We start from the raw sequence: 16,474 nt of genomic DNA, 5'->3' as shown, positions 1-16,474 counted from the left end.
TGGTGCTCAGGTGCAGAGTATTACGGTAATGCTGGGCGTGTCTGCTTATTCTCTCTCCAGGCGCTGCACTGTTCCAGATTACATGTGAAGCATGGTGATTCAGCCCCTGTGCTTTGAGGCACAGACACACAGGCAGGGGGACGTCCTTACCTGGTTCTCATGGATTAACCAGGTCGCTGTGGAAGTGCAAGGCACACAGCTGACAGATTAGGGTCAAGGCTGGCCTGTAATCGTCTTACTGCTCGCAGGTCTGCTTCCTTCATGCAGCCGAGGCAGCTAGCCAACATGCCGCTGTTGTTGAATCGCTGGAGGAGACGTGGGTCTGTAGGTAACGATTGTGCCATCTTCTTCACCCGGGCAGAGATGTCAAATCGACGGGGGTTTGTGAGTCAAGCAGTAAATGCAGAGGCATGCTAACCAGATATCCAGGGTCCTGCAGTGGAAGGTAGTCAGTGTCTGTGGGCCTCTGTGCTCCATCTGGCTCTGGGGTCATCATCATTAGCAGGTGTTCCTGTAGCATTGCTTTGTGTTTTATATTTGAATGCATGTTTCTCATTGTGCCGCTGCACTTCTGCTGGAATTGGCAGAGGGGTTTATTTTCAGGGAGCTTGTAGCTCTGCCTATTCAGGGCCTTCTGGGGTTTTGTATTGATAATTCAGGGTGGATCTGTGGCTGAAGCATCTTTCCATCGTAATCTTAATAAGAAAAACAATTCAAATCTTTAATATGTAAATGATTGCCCATTGAGGGCTGTGGGTTGTACCCCTGTTTGATATGTAGGGTTTTTGATTTGGAGGCTCGATAGCACAATTGTGATACTTGTGATGCGTGTACGTCTCGGATTTCTTTTTAGTTTCAAAGTTAATGCAGCTGCTTCTGTATTTCAGTGCACAGCTTGTAGCAGTGACGTCACAGCAGTGTCTTTGGGAAGCTTTGAATTCAGAGCTCCCCACAGCAACGGCAAGGTTTAATCGTAAGGAAATGGTTAATTACAGAGAAATCATCAAGCTTCTCAATGACAAACTCTAAACCAATTTGTCTTTAAATACATTAACTTGGTCCCTCTGTGTTCAGGTCACATCTGACTCTATCATCTTTCTGTTACCCATTTAGAACCATTGTGCGTCTTCTCAGTCTAACAGCAGAACACTTTCTGTTACCCGTTTAGAACCAGTGTGCGTCTTCTCAATCTAACAGCGGAACACTCTTAATTCTTTCTGTTACCCGTTTAGAACCAGTGTGCATCTTCTCAATCTAACAGCAGAACACTCTTAATTCTTTCTGTTACCCGTTTAGAACCAGTGTGCATCTTCTCAATCTAACAGCAGAACACTCTTAATTCTTTCTGTTACCCGTTTAGAACCAGTGTGCATCTTCTCAATCTAACAGCGGAACACTCTTAATTATTTTTAACGTCAACTGTGTTTTTGGTTGTTTATTCATAACGCTGAAATTCCGGGATGCTGTTTTTTTCTACTAAATTGATCACTTGTGATAATCTTTTGACTGAACTCCATTGGATCCCAGTGCCAATGAAGTCGGAGCTGATCCACCCGCACACACACACGCGCCCTTCTATTACGCAAGACTCAACAGTCATGCATGTTTATCTGTGGAAGCAGCTTGAAGCCTGGCACGTCCTTTTCTCATGCATCTAATCAGTAACACCTCATAATACCTGTAGTGTTTCAGAGCTTTGCAAGGGGAGCTCACACACCTTAGGCAAGGGCTGTCCAATCACAGTCCTGCAGGGCCATTCCACTCCAGGTTTAACATGTACAATGAGATAGGTAACTACTCTGCTTCAGGGTCTGGATGGAGGTTCGATTGATTAAATTAGACATTTTAGAACAAGGTTGGATCAAAGAACAGGAGTGGAAGGGCCGACTTTGGACCCCCCCTTGCCTTAGGCACATGTGGATTCACAATGCGTCAGGTCATGTTAAGAGTGACATGTGTGGTATATGGGTTTATGTTTAGTTTAGCTGTCTATATAACCTGTAGCTCGTTGCTATTTACTTAAATGCACATGTAAAGTGGAGTGTTGTGTGACGCTGTACCATTGTGGATGTTCCTGACAAAGCCATGGGTTATGAGCTAAAGAAAACCCTGGTCCAGGCTGATCGATCATGCTGTACAGCGGTTAAGAAGCTCACTTTGGCGATCGCCTTCTCCCGCTAGCATGTCTGATTCATACTGCACACTGCTTCATCAGCAGTGCGCCTGTGCTTACTGTCCAGCCTGAACCTTGCTCTGCAATCTCCTGGTGTTTTTGTGAATAGGGAAACAATAAAAACTGTAATGTAATGTAGCAAAACTAGATACAGTTAGTTGACGTGCTTCTGTATTTAATGAAATGATTACTCTGGGGAGATTTTTTCATTCTTGGCAATAGAAATGTTGAGACAATGGTAGTCTGATTCGGTCTAAGCCTTGTTTTTTTTCCATCTTATTGCTGTAGAGTTACAATCTGTGCTTATATATATATATATATCTTTATTACTTGTTTAAAGGTACAGTGCCACCTAGTTAACAGGTATTACTAGTTTTTGAAGTGATAGAAGATTTACCATGAGCACCGGGTATCCTTAACAACTCAGCGTTGTTACTTTAAATACTGGACACCTCCAAGTAATTCAAACCATTGTGACACATTGTTGCGGTTTCATTTCTTCATTATTCATGTGAGACCCTGGTACTCAGCTCTTAATCATTCATGGTGTGAACCATCCATCAGGTATTTTTTCTTTTTGTGTTGCTGGCAGTACACAACTGTATCTCTTCCAACAAAAACAAACACATCATACTTGATTGCAATACGAGCCGTCAAGAACAATGGCAAACATCATGCAATGCTAATACAGGGGGCAGTACAAACACAAGTAACTCATAGTCTTTTTTTATTTATGTGTTATTATTTTTACATATAACTCCATTAACAGCATGACTTTTTTACAAAAGAAAAAATGTAATAAAGTGCTACTGTCTCTTTAAAGGTCGAAGGCTAGCTTTCTGTGGGCAGTGCGGTGGTAAGTGATGTTGAGGGCACATCAATATCCCGTATATAACACAGGGTATCCCTGCTGATGCGTCTCTGTACAAAGAAGGCCAGGTGACAATTTGCAGACACATCTTTGGTTCTGGTCCGCCGTTACACATCAAGGCTTAAGACTGCGGTTTGCATCTACCCGCTACGGCTCTTGCACGGTACATAACATTATACACAAATTACAGCAGCCCTGCTTCATGAAGGCTTGCATTATTCATTGCGTTACAACCGGGGATGCAAATAGAAGTGCTCGGGTCGGGCATTCTCAGCTGATGCTTCCATGCGTTCTGTTCTAGGAGCGGCAGCCGCTTGCTTTCGTGTGTCCTGACTGACAAAAAACAAAACAAATAGCGCTCATGCATTTCACACAGGCTCTATAGCAGTGCGTGGGAGCTCGTTTCTTGCTTTCTGAAACACTAACGCAACAACGCGTTTGGCAGGTTGTTGTACATCGCTCAGCAGCTTTATGACTTTATTTATTTCGCTGCTTTATTTTAACGGGAAGAGACCCTTGCTTGCAGTTGGTTGGTGACGTCCACAAGGGAGCCCGAAGCTGGGGTGTAATCTAGTAAAACGCGTACGAGTTTGTGTATCTACACTAATCACGTCTGCTACTACTGTACAGCAGTGGTGTGTTTGAGTGAAAGAGGGGTTCTGCGTTTCGGCCGCTGATCGTCTCTCGTCGCTTCTTCACAGGACCCGCTTGTTCGTCCTCGGGGTACGAAAAGGCAGATGATGAAATGTCTGGAACAACGTCGCAAGCAGACCTCATAGACGCAGCGGCTCGGACCATTTACCTGCATCTACCCCAGCAGAGCAAGTTCTGTGATAACCATGTCAGGTAAGCAGAAGAGACAGAGCCTGCTGCGAGCAGGGATGGTGTCGCGGTGACGGGTGCTGTACGCTTATTAAATGGGGGAGCGGAGTAAATTATGCCTTTTAAAAAGTTCCACCCTGTAAAAGCATAGCAAAGTGTCATAAAGCACGGTGTGGTAAAGCACATTAAAAAATTATGTAAAAGGCAAACCATACAAATATGGTAAATGCATAATGGAGCATATAACCATCAACAATAATAAAAAAAAGCATTGCTTCAGGCAGCTGCACATGGTTATTGAAATACAGCTCTTCCTGTGTTTTGCGTGGGTTTGAAGTGTTAGGCAGTGGGGTGGCTCATTAAGCACACACAGGGCTGCAGACAGTGGGAACTGCATGTTTGTTTAAGATATTTATTTAACCCTGTTTTATTACTTCAGTGCTGCCCCTCAGAGTATGAGTGTGCAGTATATCCTAAAGCATTCAGTGGAGCTGTGCAGTCCAGCGCCACTTACAGTGGAATTGCATGCATTTGCTGCGAGGGACCGAGGGGCTGGCCCAGTCCTGTGTTTAGTGTGTATGTAACAGGCAGTGCTGTGTGATGCAGTGCCGTTACAGATTCTGTCTTGTCAGTGAGATGAGAGGAGGTTAGAAGCTCCAGACCCACGAATGCAGACGAGCCCAGCTCTTTTGCATAGCGGTTAAGACGTTTGCTTGTGGTGTGTGGGGTCGCCGATTTGCGCCCAGCCTCCGCCCGGTTACAGGTGCAGTAGTTAATAAAATCACTGTGTATCTGAGGGTGCTTGCAAACAACTTTTCTAATATGCCACATTTCAACACAGCCTAAGTATCTGTCTAAGGTGGAACTGTTACACCCCTGTTCAGATATTGGAGTAAAATCTGATTATTTTAAAAAGTATGAATATGTGTTCGAGGTAGGAGCAGCATGGAAAAAAGAGTCGGTACGAGACTGCCCCCTGTGGTGTGAGCAAGGTAGTGCACATGGAGGCAGTGCTCAGGTGTGTAGCTGCTCATACAAGTGTGCCTGGCTTTTCTGTGCAGTCCTCACTTCAATCACTGGGACTCGGCACTCCTATTACTACTGCGGTAACACTGTTATAATATTGCATTCAAGGGATAGCACAGTGCTATGAGCCAGTGCAGACAGGCAGTACCAGGGCACCATGTCAGCCCTTTTGTGTCACATTACCTTATCCAAACCACAGGGCAGTATTTGTTCCAAATGGATTGTGTTGCCACTGCTGGCAATGCTAAGGTAAATAGCCTTTACTGAGGTTTACTGAGTCGTACATTACATGGCACAGAGAGAAAGTGCCGTGCTTTCTTTATTGATGCAGTGTACAGCACTGTAGTATGCATTCCTTTGTGTCTGTTGACTGCATTTTCCAAAGCTGTGTCTCTTATTTGCACTCTGCCTTTACTAGGGAATGGGCAGGTTATTCAAATCGTGTGTAATAGTGCATCAGGTTTGAAATGTTTGGGGTACTGCTTTACATTGTAACTATGTTAGGAGGACCATTCATAGTGATCATTAGTCAAATCAAATCACGTTTATAATAGTGCCTTTCATACGAAACGTATCTCAAAGACTCACAAATAAAATACAGAGCAAAAACAAAGTAAGAAAAAAACAGTGAAATCAGTTTGGTATAATATAATGCCAAAGTATTATTTTTACATTTTATTATTTAAAATATCATTGCAAAAAATAAAGAACTGCAGAGTTTTTAAAACCCAGTTTAAAAGTTCATTTAAAAAAAAAAGAAAGAAAGCTAAACTATAAAATCGAGTTTTGAATTGAGACTTAAAACCATTAGCTGATAGCAATGTATTCCAGAACCTGGGAAATGAAGTCAGTGTGACTATGAACACGTTTCTCAGTTGTGATTGAGAGACACGAATGGATTAACAGGCATCCGGAGTACAACACTGAAAATCAGAAGCCCCGATTATAGAATTGAAACGTATTAGGGTCGTGCAATAGACGATCCTTTTACAGTGTCATTGACCGCTATTCTGAGTGGTAGGAACCGTTATCTTTATTTGGTTTTTAAAACACAGTATCGAGGGGAATCTAAAGTAAATATGGGAATGCTCTCTGGCTCCCGACCAAGTCCTTGGAACATTCTGCAGCCCGGGCTCTCTCCCTTCGTTTCTGTGCAGACCTGTGGGAGGCACAGCAGTGCAACATTGGAGGTGACACTGAGCGTTGTTTTCAGATCAATTCCAAGGTAATAAAGCATTCTTAAGAGGTCATTGACAAACAGCGTTGGAATAAAAATATTTTGTTTCAGCAAAGTAGATCAGCGCCTTTTCATGCACCCTCTGTATTTATTGCACTTATGTGGCCATAAAAACCCATCGATTATTGCCCCCAGCGCAGTTTCATATCAACTACAGGTCCTGAACAATGACTAAATAGCTTCCAGAGGAGAGATCTATCTCCTTACCTAAGGAGGTTATTCGTTTCTGGACGGGTTCCATAGGAAGCATGGTAAGTTTCCAAGTCTGATAGCATGGCAATAAATTTCATGGATCCACTGCAATACAGAAATGTATGTCTTCTTATCAGTGTCATAATATATAAGACGTGTCAGAACTGTCTCTAGCTAAAATCAGCTGTCATTATATATAAACTGAAGGTTTAAATAGAAAGGAATAGTCGATTGTTACATTGTTAACCATGTAGTCAATGACATCACAAGCACATTATAATAGAAATACGTGACTGTTCGGTGGTTACCATTGTATCAAAAACCTACAAGTACCTGCACGGTGTGTTTTCAAACACTTTTCCTCGACAAAGGCATGTTAAACACACCGAAATGTTGTGAAGTTGGCTCTTTTGAGTAAAAACTCTCTTTTATGTATATCAATCAGTGCTGACTGCAGCTAGAGAAAGCACTGATACATCCTCTGCACTACTAGTGGTAAAAAGAGCGCAGGCCGATTGCTGTGCAGATTCTCTGCTATTCATTGCGAGCTTGTGTCAGTCCCGGTGCCTCTGCTTTGTGTCTTGATCGTTTTTCAAAGATGCTTTGAGTTCTATTCCCAGAGGAGGTTCGGAAAGTGGGCTTTTCTTTTTCCGGGAAAATCAATCAATATTTAATGAAAGTGTGCAGCTGTTCCCCACGCATGGGCAGACGTGACTGAGTGTTAAGCAAGGGGGCCTGATTGGAAGGTAGGATACAGAGACAAGTGGAAAGGGTAAGAACTGAACATGTGTTAGCCCTGTGCTAGTGTAGAGCACCCTCTTGCATTCAGGATGCTGGCAGATTGTTCTAGCTTTTTTAAGCTTGAGGTTGCCAGTTGGCCAATTTGAAGCCTTTCTACGCTTACCTAATTAGAGTTAGCTGGGGCGCCTGAAGACGCTGGTTTATTGAACAGGAGACAGGATAGCCTTAGATCCCTTGACTTTGAATTCAGTCATGGTCAGCAGTCAATGAAAGTCATCTATGATTTGAGTGATCTATCTGCTCCCGTTGTGGACGGCTCTAGTTACACGGGTCAGACTGCACGCTAAGCTTGCTGCTGGTTATACAGCTCTAGTTATACCACCAGTCACGGGTCAGACTGCACGCTAAGCTTGCTCCTAGTTTCATGTGTTGTGTTTATACAGTGGCAGGGGTACAGTGCTTCCTCTCTAAACCCCGCAGCACCTGTCCTGAACAGTACCAGCAGTGACGATTCCCGCGTAGCCACAGAACAATGCACATGACATCTCTGTTCTTTCTTTTCTTTTGACACAAGCTTGTTGAATTTCAGTTGCAGGTATTAAAGTGATCTGTTGGCTTGTGTGCTGTGTGGGTGGAGGCTGGTGCTGTTGTATGCAAGCGAGCTCCTCAGTTAGTGTGGTTGTTGGAGGTTGAGAGCAGTTAAAGGGAATTGTGTTAATACAAATACAGCTGCTTTTATTTCATAAAGCAAGTGGAAAGACTCCTAACAGTTTGTATTGGAAAATGAAACCCATTGGCCTATCCCAAGGCTAATGATGAAGGAAAAGTGTGTTGTGTTGTAATAAAATAACTGCAGCTATTCCTGTATGTGTGTTTATTTATTTATATAAAGGTGTTCCCCAATGACTCCCCTGCATTGTTTCTTTGTAACCAGAGAGCATCTATTAAAACAACCAGATGCCAGCTTTTAAATTCTAGAGAGCGCTGTATTCTCAGATCATGTTTCATTTGATCAGATTAAAACTGGTGTTATCAGAATGGATTTTCGATTTTCTGAAATCTCTTTTTTGATGGTAAAGTGCATTGTTTCATTGTATTGTTTTAAGTCCCTGTTTAAAAGGGTTGTCGGCTGAACATCAGGGATGAGGTTTAATTGTTTTATTTTAATGTTTTAAGTTTGGTTATGAATTCCAAAAATGAACTGGTTTCAAGTTTAAACCTTAACCCTTCCCCTTTACCTAATTCTATCCCTAACCTTAACCCTAACCCTATGCCCTAAATTCTAACCCTGTATTCCAGATCATGTTTCATTTGATCAGATTAAAACTATCAGAATGGATTTTCCTGAACTCTTTTTTGAACCCTAACCCTATCCCTAACCCTAACCCTTCCCCTTTACCTAATTCTATCCCTAACCTTAACCCTAACCCTAACCCTAACCCTAACCCTAACCTTAACCCTATCCCTATCCCTATCCCTATCCCTATCCCTATCCCTATCCCTAACCATCCCCAACCCTAACCCTAACCCTCCCTATCCCTAACCCATGTTTCCTGCTGAAGAGACAAACATTATGCAATCTTGTCTACCTTTTATTGTCATCGATTCCTAGGCCTCACTTTTTTCTGTGTTAAAGACGCACACATTATGGTAAAGCCTGTGTTTGATTTTCTAATGGGATAATCTGCTGCAGAATTAAGAACAATATCAGAATAGTCAAGATCAGGCAAATGTAGTCTTCTTACCGGCTTCTTACCGGTAATCACTCAGTTTACGCTAATGCCTCAGGCTTCAGAGAATGCATTGTTGCCCACAATATAATGAATGTGTTGAAATTCTAAACGAGAACCTGTGTGGAATTTAAGCTGTCAAGCGTGCTATCCATGTGTCTTTGCCATTGGCTTTGCATTCTTTCAGACAGAATGTGATAGTGATGGTTTAGCAGTTGATCACTTCAAGGGTTTATTAACTGAAGCTGAGGTCGGTGTGGTTTTGCTGTTAACTGTATCCCCAGGTACATTAGCCAAACGAGCAATGCCAAGGCCAGTTTAGAATACATGTGGAGTCTGAAAATCCCTTTAAAACCTTGTGAAGGATGTCCTTGTGTAAGCTCAAGGTGCATTACAGGACCTTCTTGATAATAGACTCAGGGAGCAATTGTGTTTCCCAAGATGGAGGTGAGGGCACTTCTTAACGCAACACAAGCTCAGTTATCTGTACTGACATGGATCAAGACTAATGTTTAGTGTGTATCAAGGTATTCTCAGATTCTAAAGCCCGTTCGGCTTGAAGGACCTCAGCATTCATTTCCAATGCATCAGTCATTAGCTGCTAGATAATTCACCATGGCAACAGTTAGGTGTCCCGAGCCACGTGAGCAATTTTCTACAGATTACAGCTGATATCACTGCTGTTATAAACTGCTTCGGCGGCTTGATATTTATGTCGCTGTTTTGGCAGATCTGATTGGCGTGTTGCTTACTGTATTTTGCTGTTCCCCATGGAAACCTGGCCCAAGTGTCATCAGTCACCCTGTTTTCCGTCCAACTTTAAAAAAGTGACATGCATACCTAGCAGAAGAGTGTTGCTTAGATGTCGTGTAAGCAGGTAACCAGCACAGACAGCCATTGACTGTAATGAGCTTTCGCAACCCTCCTGCAATCCTAATGAGTCAGGATGGTCCTGTCCTTTCCACAATACCATTAGTAAGGAATGAGTGGATGACAGAATAATATGCACTGTTTATTTTTTTAATATGTGCTGTGCACCAAAGAAAGTACAAACCTCAAATCCCTCCATTGATCAGGAGGCTAGGTAGCTTTTACCTGTAAAATACTCTTTCATCACAGTTTAATGCAATATGATAAAGAGTGGGTAGATCTTTGACACATGAGAAATGGATAAGAGGCTTTTTTTTCTCCCTAATACAATTGCATTACAGATGCTGTGCATTGCTTCTTCAGTGTGCTCTGTATGAAAGCAATCAGTTCTGCAAGGAGCAAACAGTTCTTCCTGCTGGATAATGGAACAAGTTTATCAGCCGTCCTTTTTACTCCTGTGGAATATTGTTTTTATTATGCAGTTGGCAGGGCGTGGTCTCTTTGCTTTGTCTGATGCTGTAGACCTGTCACCTTAAGAATATCCTGATGTGCACATTTAGCATCTTTAAATGCCTTCAAATGGCATATGTCTTTATTTTTTAACTGTCCCCAAACCTTGCTATAATAAAATCCATCATTCAGAGTGGTTCTTGTTGCAATCACACAAAGACCATTTTCTTTTTTTTTTTTTGTAAGTTTGTGCTAAGGTGCTTTGACCTGAGAATCTGTTCTTTAGTTGCCAGCCACAGACATAGTCAAATAACACAGGCTAAATCAAGCATCTTCATGTTAATAAGTGCCAACACCATCTAGTTAACACCTACTGCCCTCTCTGCTACCAGCAATACAAAGGGAAACTTGATCCACGGCAGGTGTACTCTAGATGGCGCTAAAGCTTACTAATATAAAGACACTTAGATTGGTCCAGCCTGTATTACACGTGTCGATGGCTCACAATAGAACTGAAGAGCTGCTTCTGAAATCAAGTGCCTTACTGTAGCACAGACTATGTCAAGAAGTAAAAAAAAAAAACACACACAACTTTTGAAATTATTGCAGTGAGAAGCAGTCAGAATCATAGCAAACTTTGAAAAAAAAAGTTCAAACAAATGCTGTGGATGCACAGTAAATTCCATCTTAAGCTGCGGTTTAAATACACAGTAGAGCAGCGTGGCAGGTCAAATCACCATGGCAAGGAAGACTGTGTCCTGCTTTGTAAGAGCTGGATCACACCTGACTGCAGTGAGGGGAAAGAACATGTTTGACATCTGTAACCTGATCCCTCCCGTGTGAGAAAACAAGCCTCATCTCAGATTGTTTATTTCTGGTTAAGAGTGTGCGTTGTACATACGTATTTCAAGGCTGGCTCGACAGTTCTAAGAAAAGCACGTACTGATTGATTGCCTGATTCGTAGGATTATTGGCTGACTCGGCAGTTCTATGAAAAGTACGTATTGATTGATTGATTGCCTGATTGGTTTGATGTTGGCTGGCTCGGCAGTTCTATGAAAAGCACGTATTGATTGATTGCCTGATTGGTTTGATTATTATTTGCTTCGCTGTTAGATTTTGCCTTTATCTTTAATGTTGTTTTCAGTCTTTCTATGTTTCGTTCTTGTCGATTTATTTAAAGGGCTGATACTGTAGCTATTGAAATAATTTCTGCCTGTCCTGCTCTTCCAGTCTCTATGCAGGTCTCCTATATGCACCTTTAAGTGAAATCTGGTACATAATGTTCGCAAGCCATGCTTTCTTTTATTCTCTTATACTTGCTAGTTCAATTCACTTCAACAGTGTCAGCAGGGTCAAAGCATGTCACAGGTGTTAGGGGAAGCAGCTGGTTGGTTATTGACCGGACAGAAGGCTTCCTCTAATGATTGACCAGCTCTGCAGCCACTGTAATGCTTTTATCAAGTCACCACTGTGTCCTGACCTCAAAGGATCAAGGTTTGACCCTGGAGACGCTGCTGAGGTGAACTGACCTGAGACGAAATGACCTGAAAGAACTTTCTTTAACATAGTACAGTAATAGAGACAGAGAGCTTCCTTTATTTAGTTCAGATGTTTGCCACAACACATGGTTCTTTCACAACTGCACAGGCGAGGTACTGGAAAGGTGTGCACGACAGTGTAACACTTTACATGCAGTGTCTCTAATTGCAATGTATTTGCATAGTAGTTACTTAGTAAATGCATGTGTACCTACACATAATTGCAGTGTTATTATGCACTGTACTTAATGTGGCAATCTTTTTGCAGGATATATGTAAGTACACTGTTGAATCAGGAAAGAGTTAGGGTTATATCCTGCAAAATGATTTAGACATTCAGTACATTGTAACTATGCATAATAACATTGGAATTATATGCAAGTACACATATTTATTAAGTAACCACTATGCAAATACACCACAATTAGAGACACATTGTAAAGTGTTACGATTATTTCCTTCACTATAACCGCAGCGAGGCTTCATATCAGGTTTTGTCTCTCTGTCCCTGTGGTTTTATCTGTCCCTGTGGTTTTCCACAGTGAGTTTGGTCTCTCTGTCCCTGTGGTTTTCCACAGTGAGTTTGGTCTCTCTGTCCCTGTGATTTTCCACGGTGAGTTTTGTCTCTCTGTCCCTGTGGTTTTCCACAGTGACTTTGGTCTCTCTGTCCCTGTGGTTTTCCACAGTGAGTTTTGTCTCTCTGTCCCTGTGGTTTTGCCTGTCCCTGTGGTTTTCCACAGTGACTTTGGTCTCTCTGTCCCTGTGGTTTCCACAGTGAGTTTGGTCTCTCTGTCCCTGTGATTTTGCCTGTCCCTGTGGTTTTCCACAGTGACTTTGATCTCTCTGTCCCTGTGGTTTTCCACAGTGACTTTGATCTCTCTGTCCCTGTGGTTTCCACAGTGAGTCTGGTCTCTCTGCCCCTGTGGTTTTCCACAGTGAGTTTGGTCTCTCTTTCTGATGTGCTCCAGTCAGTTTTTTGAAGCAGGATAATATCTAAATGTTTCATGATCCATCTCTCTCTGTTTCTGTTCCACAGTACAGCCAAGTACGGGGTGCTGACATTCCTTCCTCGATTCCTGTATGAGCAAATCAGGAGGGCCGCCAATGCATTCTTCCTCTTCATTGCCTTAATGCAGGTACAGATTCTTAACAAAGACACGCAGCGTGCCAGGGGGGCATTGCTTATGTGGGACGACTTTAAAATAGGGGCTGCAAATTCGTTATGAATTATGAACAACACCTGAATATCTTCTGAGCTTCATCTTGAACGAATTCATTTTGGATTCAGGTGGGTTTAATTGCCCACATTCATTCCATGTTCCTTTGTAACACATGATGTTGATCACATGTATAAGGCATGTATTCATACATGAATGAACACTTCTCACAATCTGCTGATGGGCGAATCAGAGGGTATGAATTAGTGAAGAATAAACAGGGGATTCATACCATCTTACTATCCCACCAGGGGAATGTGAGAAGTGTTCATTCATGCATGAGTGCATGCCTTACACATGTGATCAGCATAATCTACTACATTATAAATGATCGGAATTCAAGTTGGTCCCCTTTGTAGCCATCACCAGGTAATGTGACCTGAACCTGAGCTAGCGGTGCAGAGATTAAAGGACTTGTATGCTGTTTCCTGAACCATCCACTCACCTGCCACTAGACTGAACCATCCACTCCCCTGCTAGTAAGAGGATGATCCTTCATCAGCACCATTGTTCACTCCTGTAGCTGGCAGTGGGTTGTGTAGATTCATGGCATTGTACCCTGTAATGTATCCCTTTCAGGTACTGATGGGTAGACAACAGCAACACAATAGTCTGTATGTATGTGCTTACTGATGCATGTATGCCTCTAAAAGAAGTATTGTATACCTGTTCTAACACTAAACACTGCCTTGTTAATACTTTATAGCTGAGGTTTTACATTAGATTGCCCTACTTGCAGACTGTGAGGTGCAATGCAGCAGGATTACCTCCATTCAAGAGAAATGTTAACCTTTTTAAAAATAAAAGCGCTATTGCAGTAAATACAGTATGGGCCACCAGGTGGGCTATGCACAATATCCCAGCTCTGCAATTTGAATAGAAAGTTGGTTTGGCTCACCTGGTAAAGACACGGCCTTGTGGTGTGTTGGTGAGTCATGCAGTCAGGAGAGTGCAGGTTTGCATCCTGGTTGTACCAAGTTGTTAGTCTTGACAGTAAATCCCCCAGGGAAAGAGGCATTAGTCTGCCCTTTAATTAATACCATGTCAAGTGTTAGTTAGGTTAGTTAGTTATTGATAGTGTGTACTTATTAATTATTTTTTTTTTTTAGCAAATCCCAGATGTGTCTCCTACAGGAAGGTACACCACTTTGGTACCATTCCTGTTCATCCTGACAGTGGCTGGGATCAAAGAGATCATAGAAGACTATGTAAGTGTGCTCTCCTACCATTACACATCAGTTACTCAGGCTCTTCTCATACAGACAAAACCCTTTTCACAGAACTACCTGCTCATGACTCCAGGAATTAAGCATGGATTTACAGAGCTCATTCATTATCTGTCTGACTAACTCGTGCAGGCTCTTAGGAACATTAACCCCTCATTCAGTGGGCGGTTGTCTTCTATATATCTGTTTCCATGGAGTGTTGTTGTGGTTGACTTAAACAAACGTCCAGTGTTGAATGAGTCCAGTTTGAGTTGTATTCACAACTTGGCACTGTCAGGATTCAAACTATGCTTGCATGACTAGAGCTGCACTCCAAACAGCACTGCTGTTACTACAAGAGCCAAAGCTGAAAGCAGTGCTAACAATTCTCTATGAAATCCAGCATATGTTTCACTCTTTTATTTCTTTTTACAACAGAAAAGACACAAGGCAGACAACACAGTAAACAAAAAGAAAACGACAGGTAATGCGAGCGTTCATTCCCATGAGTTAATACGGGGCGTGTGCTGTAAACTGGGTGGTGGGCTTATTAAAATACCTGGCGATCAAACACTCTGTCTGATCTGTGGTTATGTAACATCACATGTATTCCTTTGTTTCAGTTTTAAGAAGTGGAGTTTGGCAGACTGTGATATGGAAACAGGTATGTGGATTTTCAGCTTGAACTCTTCCGGTAAAGTGGCTCTTAATCATTAATCAAGAATCACTTGTTGCTATTAAGAGAAAGACAATGCAGCATAAAGGCACAGGTGTGTTACTTTTACTGAGAATTCAAATCATGCATGGTGTGTGGAAAATGAAAAGGGATTTGGGGAATTCCGTTATTTTTGTTTCACCAGGGACGGGCTAAGTAATGCATCATGTGATTGAATTGCACAGTTGCATGACTTGTACGTCTGGCACTGTGGCTGTATGATATATAGCTGTCTCTTAGAGACTGAGCCTGCTAGTCTAGCACAGCTTGGTATATAAATCATAAAATAATGTATAAATCACACCAATAGAAAACCATTCAGAGCTGTACATTTATAATAAAAAAAAAAAAGTGTAGAGATATTTTCATTATGTGCTGCTTCCCGTCTGTTTTGTTGTGGTTTTCCATATAATTTCTTATTCAATTTGGAAAGGCGTGTACGTCAGTGTAGCGTTACTGTAGACATGAGGACAAGGATTGCAATGAGTAGGAATGTCTCCAGATTGCCTGGTCTGTGTTGTTCGCCTTGCTCTACTGAATTTCATTTGTGCTAGCTTTCTCCAGGCAGGTTCAGCTTCTCACTCTTGAATTAAGAGGACTGTGTCGCTGCTCTATCAGCCTGAAGCAGTTCTTTCTGTTAAGTAGAGTCGAGTCGCAATGCAATTGTTTTTCTTGACCGCCCTTCTAGTAGCCACACTCCACATGTCAAAGCATATGAGAGCGAGTATATTGACGTGTGTGTCTGTAATCATGGGTGGGCATTCTGCTTTCTGTCCTCTGATTAGTGCTCCTGATTAGTCTGCTCTGCGTGCAATGTAGATCTTTTCCATTCTCCTCATCACTGACTCCCAGCATTTTAAGCTTAAAGATTAGCCCTGAAATATGTATTGTTTAGTGATACAGATAAAAAAAAGACCTGTTCATACTTGCCAAATGAAAGCTGGCAAATAAAGTTTTGACCCCCCCCCCCCCCCCCCCCCCCCCCCGCAGGACAGAGCGTACTGCAATTCTTAGAATGTAACGCACATGCTTTTAACACATTTTGGGATCATTTCTATGTGTTATATACAGTATAGGTCAGATATTATATACGATATTTGCAGTGTACTCAGGTTACAGTATTCTGTTTAGTGTTCTGTGAGGTTTTTGAAAGCAGAAAATTGTATCTTTAAGTACCCACTTTTAGAAACCTGTGTTGGGTTTTTAGCAAATTGTTCACAGTAAAAAGCACTTGCCTGTATTTTAAGAAATGTGTATTTTTTGCAACAAATAGCTATCTGTTTTTGTGCAATGCTGTCTGTTCATTAACAAGCACCTTTCTCTCTGTTGCTGTAACTAATAGGCAGGCGCCTGTGGATGCTTCATAACTCTGTTTTGCATTCTTTTCTTTCTTCTGTCTTTTCCATGCCACCGCATTGCTGCCCCTCCGTCACTAGGTGGCAGTAGGAGACTTTGTGAAGGTCACCAATGGGCAGCATCTTCCGGCTGACATGGTCATTGTATCCTCCAGGTCAGATATTATTCCGTGTGACTGCGTGTATTTCCCTTTCCGGACTGGGAGGCTGCAGCCAGCACTGTGCTTTATCTTGCTGTTTTGTGGTGTTGAACTAATCATGTTGCATTGCTGTAAACCTCCATTGCTGTACCCATCTATTGCACTGGGGTTCAGGATCGTTCAAATCAT

At 42.2% G+C, this 16,474-nt stretch overlaps 1 protein-coding gene across 4 annotated transcripts in view; it reads left to right on the top strand.

Annotated features, from left to right (window-relative positions):
- The window catches only part of LOC121302756 (phospholipid-transporting ATPase IB-like), a 46,246-nt gene that overhangs the window by 10,923 nt on the left and 18,849 nt on the right, over window positions 1-16,474 (top strand). For 2 of the 4 annotated variants that reach the window (XM_041232921.1, XM_041232923.1), the window contains 6 exons: window positions 3,746-3,890; window positions 12,690-12,789; window positions 13,980-14,078; window positions 14,514-14,559; window positions 14,699-14,739; window positions 16,227-16,300. In XM_041232921.1, coding sequence (XP_041088855.1) covers window positions 3,746-3,890; window positions 12,690-12,789; window positions 13,980-14,078; window positions 14,514-14,559; window positions 14,699-14,739; window positions 16,227-16,300 — 505 coding nt within the window. Of the gene's footprint in view, window positions 1-60; window positions 329-3,745; window positions 3,891-12,689; window positions 12,790-13,979; window positions 14,079-14,513; window positions 14,560-14,698; window positions 14,740-16,226; window positions 16,301-16,474 lie in introns of all 4 variants that reach the window. The other 2 variants (XM_041232922.1, XM_041232924.1) reach the window with 2 other exon arrangements.

Source organism: Polyodon spathula, chromosome 30 (genome assembly GCF_017654505.1).
Source record: "Polyodon spathula isolate WHYD16114869_AA chromosome 30, ASM1765450v1, whole genome shotgun sequence".
Lineage (NCBI taxonomy): Eukaryota > Metazoa > Chordata > Actinopteri > Acipenseriformes > Polyodontidae > Polyodon > Polyodon spathula.
This window is presented reverse-complemented; position numbering and strand designations above follow the sequence as displayed.